This window comes from Aphelocoma coerulescens, chromosome 1A (assembly GCF_041296385.1).
Source record: "Aphelocoma coerulescens isolate FSJ_1873_10779 chromosome 1A, UR_Acoe_1.0, whole genome shotgun sequence".
In the NCBI taxonomy this organism is placed as follows: Eukaryota; Metazoa; Chordata; class Aves; order Passeriformes; family Corvidae; genus Aphelocoma; species Aphelocoma coerulescens.
The window spans coordinates 34,332,114-34,349,245 of record NC_091014.1 but is presented as its reverse complement, the minus strand read 5'-3'; the positions used below and the strand labels follow the sequence as shown (position 1 = coordinate 34,349,245).

Genomic DNA, 17,132 nt, shown 5'->3' with positions numbered 1-17,132 from the left:
CAAGTTTGAGAATGACACCAAGCTGTGTGGTGTGGTTGACATGCTGGAAGGAAGAGATGGCATCTAGAGGCACCGAGACTGGCTTGAGAGGTGGGCCCCTGCAAACCACATGAAGTTCAACAAGGACAAGTGTAAGGTCCTGCATGTAGGTCAGGATAATCTCAAGGACAAATACAGGCTGAACAGAAAATGGATTGAGAGCAGCCCTGAGAAGGACTTGGGCGTGTTGGTTGACAAGAAGCTTAACATGACCTGGCAATGTTGGCACACATCCTGGGCTGCATCAAAAGGAATGTAGCCAGTGGGCCAAGGTAGGCGATTCTTCCCCTCTACTCTGCTCTGGTGAGACCCCACCTGGAGGGCTGCATCCTGCTCTGGGGCCACCAACATAAGAAGGATGAGGACCTGCTGGAGCAAGTTGAGAGCAGGGCCATGAATATGATCAGAGGTCTGGAGCACCTCTCCTATGAGGACAGGCTGAGAGAGTTGGTGCTGCTCAGCCTGGAGAAGAGAAGGCTCAGAGGAGACCTCAGAGCAGCCTTCCAGTACCTAAAGGGAACAAGAGAGTTGGACAGGGAATATTTACAAAGGCATGTAGTCATAGGAGAAGGGGTAATGGCTTTGAACTGAAAGTAGCTTTAGATCAGATACAAGGAAGAAATTCTTTAAGAGTAGTGAGGCACAGGAACAGGTTGCCAGAGAAACTGGGGCTGGCCCATCCCTGAAAGTGTTTAAGGCCACTCTGGATGAGGCTTTAAGCAACCTGATACACTGGAAGTTGTCCCTGGCTATGGAAATACATGATCATTCCAGCCCAAAAAATTCTATGTTCTGAAAGACAGGCAAAAGCTGCAAAGCAAATCTTATGTGCATTGGCTACTTGGTCTGTGTTAGTTAAAAGTTATCTTTGCTCTTTCACCACCCTTTCAATACTGCATGTCTCACTGCAGCCCAGTGCATCACGCATATACTTCACAAGGTATTTTTAGACATAAAAACAGTCTCGTAAGGAAAAGGTGCTCCAGTATTCTGGATGTAGGCACAGTCAGCCAAAGCTACGCTTAATTCAGTATTCACCTTCCCTTGTTCTGCTGTTAGCAGGTAGAAGCAGCACTAGCATCTTGCCCAAATACAGACTATTTTTCTTTTCCACAATTTTTCCATTAACATTTTTGTATTTTTCTTTCCTTGAAGTACCAGAAACATCTCCCAAAGGCCAGGTATCGTATCTTCCTTGGGTGCTGTTATTCAAAACAATTACCATGATAATGCATTAAAACCTTGGTAAAAGACACCTGAAGTAGGAAGAAATCTCACAGGACGGTTGGAGGAAAAACAGTAAAAGGCCCAACTCTCACAGCCCATAACTTCCCAGACACAAAAGAAACCTGAAAAATTAGCATTTTATTCCATTTATTCCATTTTATTCCATTCCAAATTTATACATTCTAGCTTAAACAAGTTTGTTGACAGCTGTCTGCCCAGAACGCAATGAGCTACAAGAAACAGCGTGCTCCTGGCTGCTTTTTTCCTCACTAAGGTTACATGATCAAGTTCACAAGGTGTAGTGTATTCCACCATCCCACAGGTAAAGTGGGAATACTGCTTAAGAAGAACAGGATTTGACCCACAACTACAATATCATGGCATCAGAAGTGGCTGGCAATTAAAGGATTACAATACAGTCCGCAATAATCCGATGAGCTTGGCTCCAGATGCACACAGACTGCTTGTCGCAGGCTGCTGGGGAAGAAGTGATGCCACGCATGCATGACAGCACTTGCTGCCTCCAGGCTCCTCCATGGCACCCTGGGATGAGAGGAGCACCTAACAGGTGGGGACCTGCTACCTGCACTGAGCTCCCTCATCTCTTCTGCACAGGGGAACCTTCTCCCACTCTGCACGTGGTTGTGATTTTAACGCTAAGGTATCTGAGCAGACTAACACTTTGATTCTATTTTCTGTCATTACATTAAGAATCTCACTAATTTTATGCACTGTTACTTGGAAATTAGGAAGGCACAAATACATGAAAACAGCCTCAAAAAAAGGTACATAATACCAACAACCCTACTACATTGGCCTTAACCTCAAGTAGTCTGCTGGGCAGCAAGCACAGCACAGTTGTTAAGTTCTTAAACATACCAATTATCCATTTGCAATACAACACACACAAAAGCTATATTTCTGCTACATAGCTGGTTTCTCAAGGAATTAGGATTAGTTAAGCCAAGAATGCAGACACCAATTTGCAAAATACACAAGGCACCTATGGACAAGAGCTTATACACCTTCATTTCTACTCATTGGCAAATCAGTGATTTTCAAGAGGGAGAGCTTGCTGTGCTGTCTTACCACTTATAGCAACCTTGGTGTATTAAGTATCCTATGATAAGGGTTAAGAACTTTTTTCTTTTTAGTATGCCTTTTGAGTGCTTGCATAAATACAATCAAAGAAATAAAAGTAACTTTATGCCTAGCAACTTAGTCACAGCAACTAGTCACAGACACCAGTATTGAAGTGTATGACAAAGGGCAAAAGTCTTTCTGGGGTGGTTTTTTTTGGCTTTAGTAGAACAAGCAGAATGACAGATCATCTGATCTATATTTTAAAAATTCAATTAAGTGACTTCTAGTCATTTCAATTTCTCCATTATTGTGCAAAACAGTAACTTAATTGTTGAGTTAGAAAGTTTCAGTTGAGATGCCTGCTCATCTTGGTACTGAATGAACACTTATTTTATCTTGCCTCTGACCTGATGCTTTAGATTGTTTATCCTCTCTCTGCTTAAAAAAGAATCCGAGGGGAAAAGCAGAGAACAGCAAGGTTTGAAAAAAGACAGGTTGTTGAAAGAACAGAGTCATACAAGAGCTATCACTGAATCTTATTAGACTTCTGGTGTACTCTGTACTCTGTAAACATGAATAGATTCCTCCGATTTTCAGGAAGCAGATACTCTGGAACTAGCTAAAACAGTAGAGACTGCTTTCTTTTCCCATATTAAAGAATGTACACTGGAAGATGAAAGGGGATCAGCCCGTCTCCTTATTTAGTTTTACACACAGAGCAAAGCCAAAAGTGTGCACCACTCCATTTCTGACACCCTGGAAGAAACAAGTAGCATCTTGAAGACTCCCCATGCAAGACAGCACCAACAAACTGCTAGCAGAGCCTACATGCAGGGTAATTCAGATGAGCAAGCACTGAGTCAGTTAAGGAGTCTGGATAGTTTACATGAATTTGTAGTCAGTTTTGTTTCCCACAACAGCTAATTATGTAAAGGGTTACAATCATTACTTCCTGGAAGTCATCATCCGGTAAGCCAGTTGCATTTGCTTTTTATTCTGAATATAGCTAACAAGAAATACTGCACCATAAGTGTTCTAATTATACTTTTTGTAACTTCTATTTCACAATAAAAAAAACCACTTAGGTCTAGTATATTTCGAGAATGTTTTGGTAAATATGCTAATACAGCTCCCTTGCCTGCTTGTCAGCACTTCTGCATCTATAAAGGAAAGTCTCAGGAGGTTGCAACTGAAACTAAAGCATGTTTTATTGGTCAATAATAGATAACATAACAAAGTTAACAGGAATATTCTAACTGGTGAATCCATGATCACACTTCTAAGCAAGTTCTACTAAATCTTTTTTGAGAAAAATAGACAAAGAAAAAGTGTTTTTCCCTTCTCACCACCTTAATTAAAAGCAACCCCTCAGATGCTATGATCTAGGTAAACACAGATAAAGAACCCACATACCTTAGGAGAGACTTCATTAAAGTCAAATCAACAGCACTTTCCTGCACTGGATAGAGTTTGAAGTAAATAACACAGGCCATCTTTAACTTATTTCACAGATATGATTATTAAAGAGTCAAATCATAAAGCATACACTTTCTCCACAACATTTTCTTAGAGCATTTAGTGGGTTTTCCCTTCCTACCTGCAACACCTACCTCATTAACATGCACCTAAAGCTGGGATTATTTTGTTGCGCCAACTATGAACTAAACCAAGCACTTACACCTTCCAGAGAAGACAACAGAGTAATGTGAAGTCATGGCCATGCCCGTATACAAGCCAGTTCTTGGAAACAGAACATCAGATTTGCTTAGGGTTATTTCAAAAATGCTCATTTTTCATAATGACATTACATCTCAATTTCAGGATTTATCAGTCACCTGCAGGTAAAATTCAGGTTTCCAGTGGGTTGTATGATGCAAGACTGAATATTGCATCTTGAAATTCATACTGGTATATGCCTAAGAAACAGTGACAGAGGAGAACAAATGAGAGGGAAGGAATTCTTAAAGAGATCTTCCTTGATCAGTTACTGAACTGAAGTAAACTGAAAATGGCTTGAGAATATGAGTGCTTTGCCTGGACAAGATGGATTAGCGGGCAGAGCATCAGTAAAACACCTTTAGCCTGCCAGGTGGATGTAACTCACTTGTGACATACTTCAGTGTCTACTAGAAGATGACTTCCACAAGCTGCAGAAAACAGTAGGTTCCGGAGGAAGTAGTGCCTCAGGATTATGGCTCCATTACAACAGATCAAAGTGAACTGTTTGTCTTAGAGCACTCCCAAAGGACCAAGCCACCACACAAACTGCCAGAACAGCCTGCAGTTGTTTAAGTCTTGGAAACAAAGGAAAAAGCGGTGATAACCATCTCCTTTAGATTTGGTGCCAGATATAGCCTTAGTGATGTAAAAGACACACAGCAAGCAGTCTTCCTGTGCAGATAACTCTGTCTCTTACCCAAGAGATGAACCCATGCTCTCAGCAATGGCCCTCTGTGCTTCATCCCAAGTATCTGCTACTGCACAGCCCACCAGCCTCATCCCTGTTATTGGTACACAAGCAGTGATGCCAGTCACTGCACCTTTAACCACTGCTTTCAATTTCCAGCTGTTGCTCTTCTTCCACATGCATATGTATGTACCTACACACATACCCCACAATCTCTTGAACCTCAGAGTGTGTGGCACAGGGCCCAAGAGACAAAAAGCGGGGAAAGAAAAGATGAAATAACTTCAGGAACAAGAGGCTATTCATGACTCACAGCTCCCAGACTGACCAGCACAGTGCAAGGTCAGCTAGCCTTGCCTCACAGATGGCCAGCACTCTATCGCATCAGCCCAGACAGCTCACAGCAGAGAGTACAGGGCAGATCCCTGGAAGGGTTGGGTCAGCACACAGCAAGGTGGGAGAAGCCACTCACAGAAGAAACACTGCCATGAGACTAAAACCTGCAGGAAGCAGAGGCAGCAGCACCCCCAGCACAGGCAGCCCTGCTACACATTTAGCCTAATCGCTCACACACAAACAACCCCCCACACTCTTTCAAAGCCTATTTGCCCTGTGAAAGCCAAGCAGTAAGAGTAGATTAGACTCTAATAGGGATTAATACAAGTTAAGGTAGCAGTGATTTCCACTAGGGAGACCAGAAAGGTTAGATGTGGGATAGCATGACAGATGTAGGAAGGGTTGGGAAAAAAAAGGTAAAGGGAAGAACAAACACCACAGGAGCTTGCATTGACACCTGCCTAGCTCCATTTGTGCTCTCTCCCATGTCCATCCCTGTCCAAAGCAGAGATCAGACACACTGCACTGTCAAGTCATGGTCAGTGATTTCTAACAGGCTGTGTAATGGTCAGCAGGGGACTTCTTATCCAGTCTCAACAGCACTGACCTGCTTTTTTCCAGCACTACCATCCATCACCTCTGACTGACAAGGAGACCAGTTTTCACAAAAGGCAAGACCTAACCCAAGCAAAGTCTGAAGCAGAAAATGGAAAGAAATTCAGATCCCATTCTCTCTTACAGCAGCCACTTCAAAGCTATGTTTAATTTTATTAGTAAGTAGAACTTCAGTTCATAAAAAAGTGACCAATAAAAGATAATGGCAGGAAATTAAATGACCTTAGCATGATTTAGAGCATTGCTCTGCAACAGCAAAACTGCACAGCAAGTATGCTCGCAGAGGAAAAAAAACACCCCAAAGAAATGATCATAAAAAGTTTCCAAATTGCTTCAGAGTCAGAGGCAAGTCAAAACTTCATCTTGGAGACTAACAAAAATGTGGATCTACTAAACACATGCATTAAATATGCACTATGATTGCCATACTGCAAGAAAGAAGCACTGTTCAGACAACCCATTCACTACTTACCTTTTCATGTGAGCTATAGTAATCAAGACTTTATTCACCTTTAAATTCAAGTAAAATAATAAATGTATCCTCACTGTGGTGCAGGAACATACCAGCTGCAGTGTGTGGTCAAGGCAGGAAAAAAAATATGTACTTTCCTGACTCTTGGTCATACTTTCAAAAAGGCATGAAGAAAAGATGGGTTTTTTCTTTAATTATATAGAAAGACTAAGAAACCAAAACCTCTGCAGTTCCTCAGTCATGACCTTTGGGAAGCAGGCATTTAGTAGGGTTCGACCATGCCCCAAATAATTTGGTACACAGCATAGTAATAAACCAAGTTTCTTGGTTTCATTTCAAAAAAGCCGTGGAAGAGTAAGAGTACTAAATACGCTGGTTAACAAAAAAAAAACAACACCACAAACCAAAACAAACCCCAAAACCAACCAAAAAACTGTTCAGTTTATGACTGAACTGTCTGAATCTGCAGATACCCCTTTCAGCTGCACAGTCAACTACAAACTTATTAACATTTACCTGGACAACTGCAGTTTGTACTCTGAAAGGGAGGATCAGAGAGCTAGGAGAAAATGGTGGGGGAAAAGATAAGGAACTTCATTACACAATGTAACTCCAATTGGAAAACAGCATGGAGAACCATATCCTTTCTGTATCAGACAGAGTCCTGTGTGTGGTCAAGTTCTTTGACCAGAAAAATTTCTGCTAAACCACACTTGATAAACTTGAACTTTGAAAACTGGTATCTATTAATCAGATATTTTTTTTTTTAAATAAACCGCAAGAATTCTGGCATCATCCAAGGTACCAAATATTTCATTACAAATATTTTATTCAAAATAGCTATCAGTTTACTAAACAGCCCAATTTGTACTTCAGAACTCAGCCTTTTCTCAGAGAGGCTCCTAGTGTTGTTTTAACGTGAAGTTGAAATTCAGTTTCACAATTTAGAATTTTCGTTTTCCATAAAAATTAATTAGGCAATATAATACAGACTGCTACCGAGTCTTTGGGATGAAAAATAGGAGTATTTTGTTCTGAAGAAGGCCATGCAAATATTGATCTTGGGGAAGTGTCTTCCTCCACAAACTGCTTTTGGGCTTGCATTTCAACTAGGTCATTTCCAACCGGAAAATGAAGGTGAAAAAAGGAGGGATCTAAGCAGCTCTTCCCTCAGTCCATTTCAGTTGGAGATGCTTTTGCTTAAGAAGGCTAAGAGACTTAAACTCCAATGCTTCCCAACAGTTCAGGCCGTATGGATCATCTCTCTGAAGACACAGGCCCAGATAATTAGACAATACAGTGCTTACCTAGTCAAAGCACATTTCTCCTGTGCATGAAGGCCAGTTGAAAGTCCTAAGAACGCAAACATGCCAGTTTAACATGAATGACTGAAAAGCTCCGGAGCAGTAAATCCCCAATCCTCTGCTACCACAACAGATTTATTTTTCAGAATGACAAATTTCCAAAGGGAGCTAGGTATTCAAGATCTCACCAGCTCACCCTTTACCATACTCAAGACATCTACCCACGGACATCAGAGGATGCTCTAGTATTTCTTCACTAGTGTGAACTGCTCAGTAACTTTATCAATAGACACTACTTGAAATTATCAGCAGTACCAAGGAGCAGCTGGTCCCCAGAATACAAAAGGTATGGTGGGCTACTACAGTCAATGGAGCCTTGAGTTAAGGCATGCTGTCTATAAATCTAACAGTGTCATATACCAGAAAGTTAGTACTTGGCTCATAACCATACCACCAGTCTGTTGCTCATCTAAAAAGTATTCCTTCCATGTTCTAGCTTTAGCTGTATCCCCCACACCAGTTGTAAGGTTGGTAGAAGTACCTCTAATGACTTCAAGTGCAAATAAAATTACCATATTCTTCAGAAAAACACAGATACAACTGATACTGTGGATGACCAGGAATATTTTATTAGTTATTTTACTTCCCAGGTGCCTTTATGTCTACAAAGTAAGGTACCTATGCCATCATAATATTCTTACATCTCCCAGAACAACAGGTATAGGTATCCAGCTAGACAGATCTAACTTTGGTATTAAGACATCCTTAAGAAATATCCTTCTGCTTTCTATACAATGCGCAGGGAAGTAAGCACACCTTATTGCTTCAACTGCGACATGTCTTGAGAGAAGTCAGACTGAAGAACAGGGACATTGCAAAAAAAATGTGCAATAAAATGTTCTGCCCAACAAGTCAGAAGTACCTTGTTTATTTCAGCTTGACAAACAGGTAACATTTACAGACTTTGGCTGTTGGTTTAGTAGAGGTCACATAGGAACAGCAGAATCTAGTGATACTGCTAAAAATCCAAGGAGAAGAGGTCAGTTTACACCACTCAGGAGCCAGGCCCAACAATTAACATCTGTTACTGCTTCCTATTTGAGGAGTTAAGAGCAGAAAAGCTATGTGAAGAATGGCACTATCAAATCCTCATTTCCAACTATGGCACCATACACACATCCTGCAGGCCATGTACATTACAGGCCCCTCTTCCTCCAGTATCAATATTCAGACATCTTAGGACAAATGCACTCATCAGTGGCATTCTGAAGCACTAACGCTGATGCTCAGCAACCTGGGCTCAATGCAGTCTCACAACAGGGTACAGGAGGTCCGTGCTGTTGTGCTCCTGTGTACACGCCTGTCCAGAGGACCTCAAATGGCCAGTCTGCTGCCCAGTTGTCCACATCCTTCAGCAACTACACACATCAGCAGTGAGAAATCAGCTAGCCACAGCAAACACCAGAAATCAGAGGCAGCAAAAGCAATTTGGCCACACCCTTTCTCCTAACCTAATATAAGAAATTCCAAGCAGTATATAGGGATCTGACTTTCCTGAATTTACATTCCCTTAAAGCTACCTTGCTGGCTAACAAGGGCTGATTCCTTAGGCCTTGAACCCTCAATATCAAAAAGATTTTCAAGGTATCACACAGTGGTATCACTGCTTTTTTATAGTATCACTGAGCTGGTGTCAAGCATGATTATATCTTAGCACAGACAGTTCACGCCACCTGAAATACAATTGTAGTGATGCTGGTTAAAGAAAAAACATCTCTGACTACATTTGCTAGCCCAGCATACTTTTTCAAACAGCTGCTAATCAACAATTCAGGCAAGACAGTTGGGTGGGACCAGACTGCACACACCCCAGACCACCACAAAGAAGCAAATCAAGTTAAAATTCCTATTAAGCTATATTTACAAATCCCTCTGTGATTATGACAGGGGACCATGATACCAAAGGAGAGCCAGGTTATCAGTGGTACTTTATGCCTCAATCTTGAAATGATGCAATATGTGTAGCTGAAGGGCATGGTATTTTTTCTTCATTATTCAAAAGAAAAGACTGGCATATATAGCAACTGGCTGCAGATAATAAAGGCTGAGCCTTTAACAATCAAGTTAGGAGGAGGCAAAGAACAGTCTGCACACTCTGCAATGAGCTTGAGATCTCAAACATTTTTTATGCTCAGTGACCAAGACAAATCTGCACCATGTCCACAGAGAAGCAAAAGCATCAACCCTTCAAGGGCTCAATGGCAATGAATACAACAGCTGTGCGAGAACTGTCTTGGACCTGCCCATGTCAGACACTTGAAGGGTGGCCTATCTGCCAGCTCAGACCCCTCACTGCCCACCTACCTGGCAGATCTCTTATTTTAAGCCTAGATCCTTTTCTGGACACAAAAAGACTTTCAATAGTGACAGGTATTTTTCACAAAAAAGTTAAGCTTAGAAAGAAAAAAACTCAAAAATTACCTCTTTACTTTTAAGAGGAAAAACCCAAACAAAACTACAAGCATTGCCTTGAAAAATTGATGTCATAAGATCGAGTAAGAGGAAAAAATATTATGCTAGTACACAAAGTCAATAAATATTTCAACAGCTGAGGAGTGGTTCCTCCCACCCTCTTCCAGATGCCTCATATAGAAGGTCCCCAGCCCTTGCCTGCGTGGGGCAGGAAGGCTGTTCCTGAAGCCCATGGACCTGCTTGAGGACACGCTCCATCTCTGCACATCGCAGACTGTGGGCAGCACCAAGGAGGGAGCACCCTACCTATGTAAAGAGCACACCAGTATCATTTTAAAAAGCAGAGTTCAGATGCTGCATAGCTTTATAAATGCCGTGTTTCAGGTTTACATCCATCATTGGATTTCTTACAATTTATGCATTATACAATATTTTCCCCGACAGCACCCAGAAGGATGCGCTCCAAGAGACCCACACCCCATTGCCATGTCGCTACTTTGCCAATCTCCGTTCCGCCCAAGACACTGGCAGAGGGAAAACGCTAGGCGAGGAAACTCGAGGGTCTGGAAGCGTCGGTGGCTCAAGCCAGGATCTGCCGGCGCTGTCCTTGGCACAATAGTTGAATGCGATACAGCCGGGCAATGCGAGGCTGAAATACTTCCTGGGATGGCTGAATGGGCTCATTCAGTAGACAAGGATAATTCTTTATTAGCCATCTTCTACAGCCCAGCAAACTACAGCCCTGAGGGGAGGGTGGAGGACACCAGCCATGTGCCTCAAGAAAGGGGTATGGCTTAGCATTGTCTCCCGCCTCAGTAATTGCCAAGCTTTTTTTTTTTGTCCTCCCCTTCCCCCCCTCCCACCCCCCCGCCGGGTGTTACGAAGTCGGTGGAGGAAGGGAAGGTGCTCGGCCGGGCTGTGGCCGAGCCGCCGCAGCTGCCGTCCGGCCCCGGCCCCTCGGACCCACCGGCGCCGCTCGGAGCGCTGGGGGTGGGGGCAGCCTTCACCGCCCTCTCGCCGCTCCCTCCCGCCCCGAAGTTCGGGCAACTGGGACCGGCCGCCCCGCCGGCGCTGGAGGTTCGCCCGGCAGCCGGAGGAAGGGGCCGGCACGACGCCCGGCCCCCGCGGCGGTTCTCCCGCTGCCTCCCCGCTCTTACCTTTCACTTGACTTTCATACTCCGCTATAATCTCTTTGTCCTTTTTGAATCTGCTCGGGGTTGACATTATCCACTCGCTTCTTCCGCTCCTTCGCCTTGTTCTAAATTATTATTACTAATTGTTCTTGTTTTTCTGGAGGAACTCCCAAGTTGTGTCAGGCGGCCGCAAGCCCGAGCGAGCGCGGCGGCCGGGGAGGCGGCGGGCGCTGGCCCCGCGGGAGCGCCGCCGGCACCGGAGGCGGCGAGGCGGGGAGCGGCGATCAGACTAACCCCGGCGCGGGCACCATCGCCTCCCGGCACCGCCGCCGGCAGCAACGCGGTCCGCGGCCCGGGGCCGCCGCAGGGCGGGGCGGCGGAACAGTGGCCGCGGGGCACCCGCTTCCACTAGGCGAGGGCGGGGGCCCGGCGGCTGCGCCCCACCATTGTTATCTCTCCTCACGCACCCGGGAGAGGGGAAGGGAAGCAGGGAGAGAGCGGTCGGCAAGAGGCAGCCGGCCGCACTCAGTCCATACGCCAGAGGCACCGCTTACTGCTGCCGCCGCGCTCGCCTGGGTGGGAACTCGGGGCCGGCGCCCCGCCGTCACTAACCCCGGGCGGCAGCGCCGCGGCGCATGTCCCAACCTCGAGGGGCGAGCAGTCGCCGGCTCGGGGCGGCTCCCCCGCCGCGCCCTGGAGAGGTGTCTCCGGGAATAAACTTCTCCCCGCCCTCCCGCCGCTGTCTCCTCCCTTCCTGCCTGCCTACCCGCCTCCGGTCCTCGCTCGCCTTGTCCGCCCGTTCCGCCTCCCCGCCGGCGGCCGCCCACCGCCCCGGGCCAGACCCGTGGGCGCAGCGCCCGCCTGAGCTGGCCGGCCCGTAGCCGGAGGCCCAGCAGCCGGGGGGGGTTCGGGCTCGGGCTCGGGCGGGGGTGGGAGGAGGGAGATCCCCGCCCTGCCGCCCCCATCGAGCACATGGTGGCCGGATGCCCTCGGGGGACAGGGGTGTGAGGCCGCGGCACAGCTACAGAAGGCCCTTCATCCGGCGGGGAAAGTTAAAGCTCCGTGCTGCCCACAGCGCCAAGCGGCGCGGAGAGGGGGAACCCGGGGGGAACAAGTGGCCTTTGGGGATCCCATGTGCCTCCCCAGTGTCTCCAGAGACAGGGCACGGCTGCACCGGTGTGCGTAGGGGCCCGGACCCGGGGGGGCAGAGCATGGCAGCACGTAAGGGGAGAGCTGCACCCTCAGCACAGCAGGTCTTGCTTCCACCGTCCTTGTCTGCCCGGTGCTCCCCTACGGGTGCAGCCTGTTCTCGAGGGCAGGAGTGCCAGCATGCCTGTGTGGGGCACTCCCCACAGCTCCCGGGGGAAACAAGCAAGGCTCAAAATGCTGCTCCCTTGAGCTGCTGTGCATGGCACGCATCGGGGCTGGCCCTGTGTGACAGTCACGTTCAATGTCAGCCTTAGAAGGATGGATTCCAGCCCAGCAAGTGGTGGTGGACAGCCCTCCCCGCAAAGCTGGGACTGGGAAAAGGGGAAGATGGCCCAGGAGGGCAAGAATAGCTGAAATTTGGAGCACGGGGTGAGTTGTCAAAGGGCATAAGTGACCCACGCATGCCCTTGGTCCATGGTGCCTCCAGCTGTAGTGGGGACAGCCTTCTCTGCCTGAAGAGCTGAAACCTGGTTCAGCCCTTGGAGGCTGTGGAGGATGAGAACTGGCTACCAGCTCTGCAGGTGCAGTTGAGACCATGCCTGCCCGGAGTCAAGCACAGTGGTTCACAGAGCTGGTAGCCGTGCTTGTCCAAGGTCCCTGGCTGTAAGGTTGGGACTGCAGAAGGGCTCAGGTGTGGCTCAGGTTGTACAACCCACTTTTCTTTTAGACCCAGCTGCTGTGAAATTTTGCTTTTGCCAGAGAAGAGCTTTCTGAAAAAGAACATTGAAAAAGCAGAATGATGGACACTGCTGCCTTGTAATGAGCAAAGAATGTGTAGTCATTCATGCGTCAAAGCCAAAAGTCAAAGCAAGGCACAGCTTCAGACTTTGAGCTGCAGGGAGGTCAGCTCTGAGGAGGTTCAAAACAGGCAGGGGACATTCTGGAGACAGAGGCCTCCACTGATGTCAGGGATGTCCAGGAGTGATTAAGCAAAGATGCACACTATTTACAATGAGTTTCCAAAGATAGCTGCTGTATAATTTGTGTAGTGAAATTTCCAAGAGATCCTACCTTGGACAGCTAGCCCTGATGCTGCCAGGACTTGACTCTTCAGAACAAGTGAATTGTGGGATCATCTGCAACTGGAAAGGTTCAAGGTTCAGCTACCCAATAATTTGGCTGGATTTGAGCTTGAGTGCTATGGGGACCTGGTGCTCAGAGATCACTGGCACAATTAACTGTACTCATGAAGACATTCTTACTTTAATTCTTATAAGCACGTTGCCTTGGTTGTTAGATTTGCTCACTTCCACACCTCTGCATTTCAACAGTAAGTGTACATCTGTCCTTTGCAGTTCATCTTTCATTAGGTACCATGCTCTTCCTGCTAGGGGATCAGGGTAACAGGATTCCTGTTCCCTTTTCTTTCTTCATGTGTTGTTCTCTGTGATTTTATTACATATCTTCCTCTTGCCCTCCCAGTGCAATCTTTGTCCAGCTCTGATCCCAATTCAGATCACCTAAGGCTGTCTTAGTACAGGAGGTTATTGTCTAAAACCAATTTAAAAATTTAAGTTGGATAGTCAAATTACATCCCTTGAATAAGAAGCCTAGCCTCAAAAGAGCAGTCATCTCTGTAATCCCAGCCACTTTGATTTTCATCTCAACCTTTGATGCCAACATCTTGCCTCCTGGCTGTTCGAGTCCATCTGTTTGGCTGGGGACTGGCTGATTTACAAGACAGTGGGCCATGTTCCCTGGAACCACAGGGCACTAGCTGAAGATTAGCTGTAAGTCTTGTCTGGTCTTTCAGAGGACAGTGTTTTTGCAAACAGGACAGGGAACAGTGCTCAAGTCCCCGTGTGCCCTGCGTGAGGTTGTGCAGGCTGGCACTTCCAACCAGGCCAGTCCCTTTCTCTCTTACCTATGACTTGGGCATATAAAACATGTCCAAATGTAGTTGAGGGTGTAGAAATGTTCTGTGCCTCCTCTCCTGAGTCCTGAAGGACACAGCCCTCTCTTACCACTGAGCCTATGCTGGAAAGACTGTGAGGAGAAGGGTACAGAGATAGGCTGAATGCCCATGCCTACACGTCATCCATTCCCTCTGCACTAGATCCTGCATCCAGAGGATCAGCCTGGCTCTACAGAGCCAAAACAGAAGCTGCAGACAGAGCAATTGTGTTACTGCTTATGAAGAAACCACTTTTGGGCTCTGGAAACTGACGTCCCTGTATTCAGCCGCTCAGGTCAGGGCTATGTGACTGTGGCAAGACCACTGAGGAAGGATGGGCCAGGGACCCGGCAGGCTTGAGTGTGCCAGGCTCAAAGCTGCACAGATTCTGGATCCCTGAGTTAGGGTTGGACTCCAGGACAACCAGGATTGAGCTGGCTGAGAAATCTGATTCCGGCCCCCTGTCCCTGTCCTCCCCCTGCTTTCCTCCCTATGCCCCCCCCCCCCCCCCCCCCCCTTTAGGGATTGGCAAAGGATTGTGCATTATTACATGGGTGTAATCTTCTTTTAAGATGTTCATGGCAGCTCAAGTCTCCGGACTCAATTCTGCACTGATTTACACAGCCTGCAATCCCATTGTGGGGATAGTGATTGCACAGGAACAGAGCCTGCTTGGGCTCTGCAATGCCACGTTTGAGGTGACTTACAGGACACAAAAGATTATTACAGAAATGCCTGTCATTTGAGACCTGTTCCCAAAGATCTTCACAGAGTTCCCATGAATTTTGAGAGCAGAGAGTGCTGGAGCTGTGGAACAGTCTGGTTACATAAATCCCTGTGTACTCATGAATGATGCTTGAGAAGTCATGTTTATCCAGCGTTGTTCTGTGAACTCTTAACTTACTGCTTGTCGAGCATATCCAGGTCTTGGCAGGGAGGATGCTACAGACATTTAAAAAGTATTAGGATAAAGCTGATTGAGAGCACATATGTTGTGGCAAGAGACAGAGTTGTATCAATAATGCAGTATAGTACAGTACTGTTGTGGTACAATTCTGGTGCAGGGTTTGTGGACTGTACCTCAGTGTATGGAGTTAGATAATCTACTCCACTGGGGAACTGGAAAACCTGAATTATGTATGATAGAACAGAGACGTGTTTATACAGAGAGAAGTTGTTGCAATATTTCATACACAGTGCAAAAAGGAATAACGCAGGCATGCTTGATTCTTGCTTGAGAACTTCATTGTTGCATTTCATTTACACAGCCTCATGAGCTGAGCAGTATTTGCTTTCTTGTGCTGCTAATAAAAATAGTCCCTATAACTGGTTGCTGGAGTATCATTGATCTATTCTCTGTAAGTACATAGTGAAATACACTGACCCCTTAAACAATAAAACCCTACACTAATTTTCTTTAGTCTGAAAAGAAGACAAATAATTCATCTTGCTTTATAATTGCAGTCAGTCATTTTACAATTGGACAGTAAGTCTCTAAGTGAAAGACCAGGCTTTAATTGAAACAATGAAACATTTGATTGTTATTGAAAAATCAGTAAGAGGCACCATTCAAAGAGCTTGTTCAAATGTTTATCACTGATAAGATGCACATTTCTATAGAATCAAATCTATTTGCTTTGGAATGAGATTATTTTAGCAAATACAGTTGCTTATCTAAGATGTAAAACCATTGAGGCTTTTTTTCTCTCCCCTGCCCCCAACCACTGCAGCGCTTAATGCTGCTCTGTGCTCATAAACTCCTGAAACATGGAGATGAAATCTGGGCTTATGGGGTTTGTCACAGACTGCAGAAGAGCCAGGACTTCACCCTGGCTGACCTGAAAGTGGCTCCAAAGCATTCAGATGGACCTTCACAACAATGAAGTGAAGATTGCGAGCTGCCCAAACTTCAGTAGTTCAGGAGAGATATTTCCCTTACCTGAGTTTCTCTGTGAGTCCAAGCTGTTGCTCACCTTTCATTTCCAGGAGCAGTACTCTGACTGCTGGCATGCATATATTGATTGTAAGGGCATGTATACACAGTTTCTTCCAGAAGCAGAATAAAGGATGAAGAGGCATTCTTGTTCCACAGTAAGTACAGGTGGAGTATGTAGAATGGGTAACATGCTGTAAGTTCTTGCTATGCCAGGATCCATGATCATTTTCAATCCCTAGGCTTTACTATGTACTCCCTCAGGTTACTTTTTTTGCCCATTATGCTGAGTTTCTTCTGGATATAATGAATGTCCATTCTGTGAGCTTCACACACCCTAATTTAGGCAACTGAAGTCTCATGCCTGATTCAAATGAGGGCTCCTCAGTATAAAACAGACATAGATCTCCTGAAGTGAGTCCAGTGGAGGACTACAAGAATGATTAAGGCATCTCTCTTATGAGGACAAGCTGATAGGGTTGGGCCTGTTCAGTCTCAAGAAGAGATGACTGAGGGGGGACCTCATCAATGTCTGTAAATATCTGAAGGGAGGATAGCAAGAGGATGGAGCCAGGCTCTTCTTAGTGGTGCTGAGCAGTAGAACAAGAGGCAACAGGCAGAAACTGATGCTCAGAAGTTCCACCTGAACATGAGGAAGAACCTTTACTGTGAGGGTGACTGCGTCCTGGAACGGATTGCCCAGAGAGGTTGTAGAGTCTCCTTCTCTGGAGATATTCAAAAGCTGTCTGGACACAATCCTCAGTAACATGTTCTAGGGACCCTGTCTGAACAGGGAGGCGGGACTAGATGCCGCCCAGTGGTCTCTTCCAGCTGTACCCATTCTGTGCTTCTGTAATTTAACCAAGTCATTTAGCCTTCTTCAAAAGTCAATCAAGAGAGGTGGGCATCTAAAATTCACTTATTTTAGACACTTCATTTAGTGTAGATTTTGTTCCCATTTTCCTTCGTATCATAACCAGAGGTCATATAAGACAGGAATGATATCCT

General features: G+C 45.9%; 1 protein-coding gene across 6 annotated transcripts in view; it reads right to left on the bottom strand.

The window, feature by feature from the left end:
• The window catches only part of SRGAP1 (SLIT-ROBO Rho GTPase activating protein 1), a 145,649-nt gene extending 133,891 nt beyond the window's left edge, over positions 1-11,758 (bottom strand). For all 6 annotated transcript variants that reach the window (XM_068998347.1, XM_068998354.1, XM_068998397.1 and 3 more), the window contains exon 1: positions 11,113-11,758. In XM_068998347.1, coding sequence (XP_068854448.1) covers positions 11,113-11,179 — 67 coding nt within the window. In that variant the 5' untranslated portion in view covers positions 11,180-11,758. The remainder of the gene's footprint in view (positions 1-11,112) is intronic.
• Positions 11,759-17,132: the final 5,374 nt, after the last annotated feature.